Source organism: Nicrophorus vespilloides, unplaced genomic scaffold (genome assembly GCF_001412225.1).
Source record: "Nicrophorus vespilloides isolate i.1.1-1 unplaced genomic scaffold, Nicve_v1.0, whole genome shotgun sequence".
In the NCBI taxonomy this organism is placed as follows: Eukaryota; Metazoa; Arthropoda; class Insecta; order Coleoptera; family Silphidae; genus Nicrophorus; species Nicrophorus vespilloides.
Window position 1 is genome coordinate 6,673 of NW_017099682.1, and position 7,998 is coordinate 14,670.

The following is a 7,998-nucleotide window of genomic DNA, read 5'->3' on the forward strand; positions in this document are numbered from 1 at the left end:
TGCAAATGCGTTTATCAATGATTAAAATTATGGCGAAATTGACAATTTTATATTATAAGAAAAATTAAAAATCATAATTTTATAATTTCATATTTCAATTTACTGAAATGTGCACATTTAGCAAACAGCAGTTGCATTTCTATGTAATTACATAATAAGCACATTTTAGTGTACAGAATTGTTCAAATAACTTTGCAATAATAATAAGTAAATGTATTTACTCTGTACAAACAACTACATATTATGTTCGAAATGCTTTAAAATGTGTACTCATTTTACATGGTTGAGAGAAAACCTCAGGTTTATGTTTAATTTTTAAGCCGTCTTCATAAAAAAAAAATTAATTAGTATTTAAAGTTGAAGGTAAAAGCAATGAAAAATTATATTACTATATAAATTTTTTTATAGTTTTATTTTTTTCGTTTAGAAATAATCTAGTTGACTTGACTGCTTAATTGATTTTGTTTTGCACGCGCTACTTTGTGTTTATAAAACAATGGATGCTTGATTATATATATATATATGTATCAAAGGCGGCTGCTGCGGTGATTTGCATTTTAAGTCTGAAAACAAAACAACAAAACAAAAATAAATCAAATCAGCTGTATCAGATAGATTAAGTATGAAACGTCAAAAACTAATTTCGTTTGTGCAAACTGTAATTTCAGGCCGAGCATGTCTCAGGGCACGGTCATGCTTCACAACAGGATGCAGGAGAAGGATTTCATCGTCGCGACGCCGGAGGTTTTCGTGAAGCGATTCAACGGCACCAAAGTCATCAACAAGGTAAAGACAGAGAGAGAGAATTGCATTTGTTAAGTAAAGTGTCAAGTAGATGCATATGTCACTTTTCATCATTAATTATTTAGTGTAAATTGTAAATGTTTGATGATCTTTAGGTTTTGATCGCCAACAATGGAATTGCAGCTGTGAAATGCATGCGTTCCGTCCGCAGATGGTCGTACGAGATGTTCAAGAACGAGAGGGCCGTGAGATTCGTGGTGATGGTGACTCCTGAAGATCTGAAGGCGAACGCCGAATACATAAAGATGGCGGATCATTACGTTCCGGTTCCGGGTGGAACGAACAACAACAACTACGCGAACGTCGAGCTGATCATCGACATAGCCATAAGGCAGCAGGTGCAAGCCGTCTGGGCCGGCTGGGGTCACGCCTCAGAGAACCCGAAACTCCCGGAACTTCTTCACAAGAACAACATCGCCTTCATCGGTCCACCGGAGAAAGCCATGTGGGCACTCGGAGATAAAATCGCTTCGTCGATCGTCGCGCAGACCGCCGAAATCCCGACCCTTCCGTGGTCCGGATCAGAGCTGAAAGCTCAATACAGCGGCAAAAAGATCAAGATCTCGTCGGAACTGTTCGCCAGAGGTTGCGTGCATTCTGCGGAGGAAGGTCTGATGGCGGCGCAGAAGATCGGTTTCCCTGTGATGATTAAAGCTTCGGAAGGAGGCGGCGGCAAAGGCATCAGGAAGGTGGACAACGCCGAAGACTTCGCGCAAGCTTTCAGGCAGGTGCAAGCCGAGGTGCCCGGATCACCGATCTTCGTGATGAAGCTCGCCAAGTGCGCTCGCCATTTGGAGGTGCAACTTTTAGCCGATCAGTACGGAAACGCGATTTCGCTGTTCGGACGTGATTGTTCCATCCAGAGGAGACATCAGAAGATCATCGAAGAAGCTCCAGCTGTGATCGCCGAACCTTCCGTGTTCGAAGACATGGAGAAGGCTGCCGTGAGATTAGCAAAGATGGTCGGTTACGTTTCCGCCGGAACTGTGGAATACCTGTACGACACGTCCGGGCAGTATTACTTCCTCGAGTTGAATCCGCGTCTGCAGGTGGAGCATCCCTGCACGGAGATGGTGTCCGACGTGAACTTACCGGCGGCACAATTGCAAATCGCCATGGGTTTGCCTCTGCACTACATCAAGGACATCCGTCTGCTTTACGGTGAATCGCCGTGGGGAATGACGGAGATCGATTTCGATCAGCCGAAGCATAAACCGCAACCGTGGGGACACGTGATTGCCGCTAGGATCACCTCGGAGAATCCCGACGAAGGCTTCAAACCGAGCTCAGGGACGGTGCAAGAGTTGAATTTCCGTTCCTCGAAGAACGTCTGGGGTTACTTCTCAGTCGCCGCTTCCGGTGGTCTCCACGAGTTCGCCGATTCCCAGTTCGGTCATTGCTTCTCGTGGGGAGAGAACCGTGAGCAAGCGCGCGAAAATCTCGTTATAGCTCTGAAAGAGTTGAGCATTCGCGGCGATTTCAGGACCACCGTAGAATATCTGATCACTCTTCTCGAGACGAAGAGTTTCCAGGAGAATACCATAGACACGGCGTGGTTGGACATCCTGATTTCAGAGAGAATGCAATCGGAGAAGCCCGATATAATGTTGGGCGTGATGTGCGGATCTTTGCATATCGCCGACAAGACGATCTCCACCTCCTTCCAGGAGTTCCAGAACTCGCTGGAGCGTGGACAAGTGCAAGGCTCGAACACTCTGAACAACGTGGTGGACGTCGAGCTCATAAACGACGGCTCCAAGTACAAAATACAAGCGACCAAGAGCGGCGCCAATTCCTATTTCCTAGTCATGAACGGCTCCTTCAAGGAGATCGAGATTCACCGTCTCAGCGATGGAGGCATCCTGCTCTCGGTCGATGGATCATCCTTCACGACATACATGAAGGAGGAGGTGGATCACTACAGAATAGTCATCGGAAATCAGACGTGCGTCTTCGAGAAGGAGAACGATCCGACTCTGCTGCGATCACCGTCAGCCGGTAAACTCATCAGCTTCTTGGTGGACGATGGAACGCACATTTTCAGAGGTCAGGCGTACGCCGAAATCGAAGTGATGAAGATGGTCATGACGTTGACGTCGACCGAATCCGGTCTGTTGTATTACGCGAAACGACCGGGCGCAGTGATGGAACCAGGATCGATAATCGCTACAATCGAATTGGACGATCCATGTTTGGTGGCGAAGGCGCAACTGTACAAAGGGCCGTTCCCCGAGCTGGACGTCTCGCATCCCGTTGCTTCCGATAAACTCAATCACATCCACAACAGCTACAAGTCGATACTGGAGAATCATCTAGCAGGTTTCTGTTTGCCGGAACCGTACAATGCGCCGCGTCTGAGGGAGGTCATCGAGAAATTCATGTCCTCTCTGCGCGATCCCAGTTTGCCGCTCTTGGAGATGCAGGAAGTGATTGCGAGTATTTCCGGTCGTATCCCAGCCGCCGTCGAGAAGAAAATCAGGAAACTGATGGCGCTGTACGAGAGGAACATCACGTCGGTTTTGGCGCAATTCCCGAGTCAGCAAATCGCCAGCGTCATCGACAGTCACGCGGCGAGCATGCAGAAACGCACCGAACGCGACGGTTTCTTCTTGGCCACCGAAGGTATAGTACAGCTGGTGCAGCGGTATCGAAACGGGATTCGCGGTAGGATGAAGGCCGCCGTTCACGATCTGCTCAAACACTACTACCTGGTGGAGAGTCAATTCCAGTTGGGTCACTACGACAAGTGCGTGAGCGTGCTCAGGGATAAGAACAAGGACGATATGGCTGCCGTGACCGCTACGATCTTCTCGCACGGACAGGTGGCGAAGAAGAACATGCTGGTGACGATGCTCATAGATCATCTGTGGTCCAACGAACCGGGTCTGACCGATGAATTGGCCGCCTCTTTGAACGAGCTGACGACATTAAATAGAAGCGAACATTCCCGCGTCGCTTTAAGAGCCAGACAAGTGCTGATCGCCGCCCATCAACCGGCTTACGAGTTGAGACACAACCAGATGGAGAGCATCTTCTTATCAGCAGTCGACATGTACGGTCACGAATTCCATCCGGAGAATCTGCAGAAGCTCATCGTTTCCGAAACATCCATCTTCGACATTCTGCACGACTTCTTCTACCACACCAATCGCGCCGTCTGCAACGCTGCATTGGAGGTTTACGTGAGGAGAGCGTACACCAGTTACGACATAACTTGCCTTCAGCACGTCGAGCTGAGCGGTGAAGTCCCCTTGGTGCATTTCCAATTCCTGTTGCCGCCCAGCCATCCGAACCGTCTGATAAAATTGGATTGCATCAAAGAGGACGGCGAAACGGTCAAAATCTACGACTCGTTCCAGCGGACCGGCTGCATGTCCGCTTTCGAGAGCTTCCAGCAGTTCGAAACGTACGCCGACGAAATCTTCGATCTGATCGCCGATTTCTCCAGCCCCGCTTCGGTCTGCGTCAAAGATATGCAGGTTCTCGAGAGCGGAAGCGAATCCCGCGCGGATTCCACCAGCATCAACGTGAGTCTCAGTTTGGATGGACAGCGACAGATACCGGAGGACGATAGTCTGCAAGAGCCAATCCACATTCTGCACATCGGCGTCAAGGATAGAGGTGATGCCGACGATTCCACGATGAGCAAGATCTTTGGGTCGTTCTGTTTGCGGCACAAGGAGGAGCTCGAGAACAGGGGAATTCGTCGCATCACTTTTGCGGCGCTCAAGAACAAACAGTTTCCGAAGTTCTTCACGTACAGATCGCGGGACGATTTCAAGGAGGATCGTATCTACAGGCATCTGGAACCGGCGTGCGCCTTCCAATTGGAACTGAACCGTATGCGCAGTTACAATCTGGAAGCGCTGCCCACTTCCAATCAGAAGATGCACCTGTATTTGGGTAAAGCCAAAGTCGCACCGGGATTGGATGTTACTGACTATCGTTTCTTCATCCGCTCCATCATCAGACATTCGGATCTGATCACCAAGGAGGCGTCGTTCGAGTACCTGCAGAACGAGGGAGAACGGGTCCTCCTGGAGGCGATGGACGAACTGGAGGTTGCGTTCTCGCATCCGCAATCTCGACGTACTGATTGCAATCACATCTTCCTGAACTTCATACCGACGGTCATCATGGATCCAGCTAAGGTAAACCCCATCACATTCAATGCATACATACATTATATTTGATTGCTGTTGTTGATAGATTGAAGAAGCTGTTACGAACATGGTGATGCGTTACGGACCGCGCCTTTGGAAGTTACGCGTGCTGCAAGCAGAGCTGAAGATGACCATCAGGTCAGCACCTAACGCTTCGACCACCACAGTTCGCCTGTGCATCGCCAACGATAGCGGTTACTATCTGGACATCAGCATGTACACTGAAGTCGTCGATCCGGATACGGGAACTGTACGTGTTTCACAATCAAAATTACGAAATTTGTTTATTTGATTTTGTTAAATATAGATCCGTTTCGAAGCTTACGGATTGAAGCAGGGCTCGATGCACGGTCTAGCCATCTCCACTCCGTACTTGGCCAAAGACTATCTTCAGCAGAAGAGGTTCCAGGCGCAATCTGCCGGCACCACGTACGTGTACGATTATCCAGACATGTTCAGGCAGATGGTCGATCTGCAGTGGAAGAAGTACAGCCAGGAGAGGATGTCCGAGGTGATAGCCATCCCGGAGAAGCAGATGGACTGCATAGAGTTGGTGTTGGATGCTGAAACGGAGACGAGGTTGTACGAGCAGAAACGCGTACCCGGAGAGAACAACGTTGGTATGGTTGCATGGCGTTTGACTCTCTACACTCCGGAATATCCGGAAGGTAGGGACATCATCGTCATCGCCAACGACATCACCTTCTTGATTGGATCGTTCGGACCTAGAGAAGACAAGGTCTTCTACTTGGCTAGCGAACTTTCTAGGGAATTGAAAATACCAAGAGTGAGTGTTATCAATAACATTTCTTTTTCTAAAAATCCAGATAATTATTGTCGTGTATTTCAATAGATATACATTGCTGCTAACAGTGGAGCCCGCATTGGACTTGCCGAAGAAGTGAAGTGCCTTTTCAAAGTCGCTTGGGAAGATCCCAAAGAACCTGATCATGGTTTCAGGTATCTCTATTTAACACCTGAAGACTACGCCAAGGTCAGTTCGTTGAATTCGGTGCGCGCCGTTCTCATCGAAGACGAGGGCGAATCCAGATACAAAATCACAGATGTCATCGGTAAATATACTGTTAACCATCACGATTAACTGATATTAAAATTGATTCCGTCGTTCAGGCAAAGGTGAAGGTTTGGGAGTGGAGAATCTGCGATGGGCCGGTATGATCGCCGGAGAAACGTCGAAAGCCTACAAAGAAGTCGTCACGATTTCTATGGTTTCGTGCAGAGCTATCGGTATTGGTTCGTACCTGGTGCGTCTCGGACAGAGGGTCATCCAGATCGAGAACTCTCACATCATCCTCACCGGTTACGCCGCACTCAACAAACTCCTGGGTCGCGAAGTGTACGCGTCGAACAATCAGCTTGGTGGTATTCAGATCATGCACAACAACGGCATCAGTCACAAGACGGATCAGAGCGATCTGGAGGGCATCTTCACCATCCTCAAATGGTTATCCTACATTCCCAAAGACAAGATGTCGCCGGTGCCGATCATCAAACCGGTGGACACGATCGATCGCGAGATCGATTTCATTCCGACGAAGGCGCCGTACGATCCGCGCTGGATGCTGGCCGGTCGCCAGAACCCCAACAACCTGGAGGAATGGGAGAGCGGATTCTTCGACAAGGGCTCGTGGTCGGAGATCATGGAGCCGTGGGCGCAGACGGTGGTAACAGGAAGAGCACGATTGGGCGGCATCCCCGTCGGCGTCATAGCCGTGGAAACGAGAACAGTCGAACTGACGATGCCCGCAGATCCCGCTAACCTCGACTCGGAAGCCAAGACCGTCTCGCAAGCAGGACAAGTCTGGTTCCCCGATTCCGCTTACAAAACGGCGCAAGTTATCCAGGACTTTGGCAAGGAAGATCTGCCGTTGATAATCTTCGCGAATTGGCGCGGCTTCAGCGGCGGCATGAAGGACATGTACGAGCAGATCATGAAGTTCGGCGCTTACATCGTCGACGGTCTCAGCTCTTACACTAAACCTGTCCTCATCTACATCCCGCCCAACGGTGAGTTGAGAGGTGGAGCTTGGGCCGTCGTCGATCCGTCGATAAACTCACGGTACATGGAGATGTACGCCGATCCGGATTCGCGAGGCGGCGTCTTGGAGCCAGAGGGTACCGTCGAGATCAAGTACAGGAAGAAGGATCTGCTGAAGACGATGCACCGCGTCGACGTTGAGCTGAAGAAGTTGGACGAGGCGCTGAAGAAGGCGAGCGTGCAACCGCCTCAATTGGATATCCACGAGAGGCGCAGCAGCGTCACCGTGGAGACGAAAAAATCGTCGGAGGTTATCGAGATCGAAGGCAAAATCACGGAGCGCGAGAACCATTTGCTACCTATCTACCATCAAGTGGCCGTGCATTTCGCCGATATGCACGACACACCTGTGAGGATGCAAGAGAAGGAGGTTATCTTGGTTAGTTCATTTGTAAATTATTACTATATTAACTATACATTGAATTAATTTGTTTACGTTACGTTACAGGACGTAGTGCCGTGGAGAAAGTCGCGTACAATTCTGTACTGGAGGATGAGAAGGCTTCTGCTGCAGGACAGCATCATCACGTCTCTGCTCGCGGCGCAACCGAACTTGGGCGTCGGACAAGGAGAAGCCATGCTCAGAAGATGGTTCGTCGAGGACAAGGGTGCCGCCGAAGGTTACAAATGGGACAACAACGAGACCATAGTGCAATGGCTCGAAGATCAGCTGGCGAATCCGTCGATGCTCTCCTACAATTTGCATTGCGTGAAGAAGGACGCGGTCATAACGCAAATTGAAAAATCACTAGATGTAAGTCAATAAAAAAAAAACAAACGAGATAGAAACAAAATAAAAATAAACAAATAAATTTGCCCAGGATTGCCCTGACATGCTTCTGGACACCGTCTTCAAGATCCTATCGAAGCTGAACGACAACCAGAAGGCTGAGGTGATCAGGACGCTGTCGCAGGTGAACCAAACGGACACGACGGAGACGACGTAACACCTCACATGCAACAATTCCAATT

General features: G+C 49.3%; 1 protein-coding gene across 4 annotated transcripts in view; it reads left to right on the forward strand.

Annotated features, from left to right (window-relative positions):
- LOC108565193 (acetyl-CoA carboxylase) overlaps positions 1-7,998 on the forward strand; it is a 13,791-nt gene extending 5,793 nt beyond the window's left edge. For all 4 annotated transcript variants that reach the window (XM_017924508.1, XM_017924509.1, XM_017924510.1 and 1 more), the window contains 8 exons: positions 669-786; positions 900-4,955; positions 5,014-5,217; positions 5,275-5,754; positions 5,821-6,040; positions 6,099-7,405; positions 7,475-7,780; positions 7,848-7,998. In XM_017924508.1, coding sequence (XP_017779997.1) covers positions 669-786; positions 900-4,955; positions 5,014-5,217; positions 5,275-5,754; positions 5,821-6,040; positions 6,099-7,405; positions 7,475-7,780; positions 7,848-7,973 — 6,817 coding nt within the window. In that variant the 3' untranslated portion in view covers positions 7,974-7,998. The remainder of the gene's footprint in view (positions 1-668; positions 787-899; positions 4,956-5,013; positions 5,218-5,274; positions 5,755-5,820; positions 6,041-6,098; positions 7,406-7,474; positions 7,781-7,847) is intronic.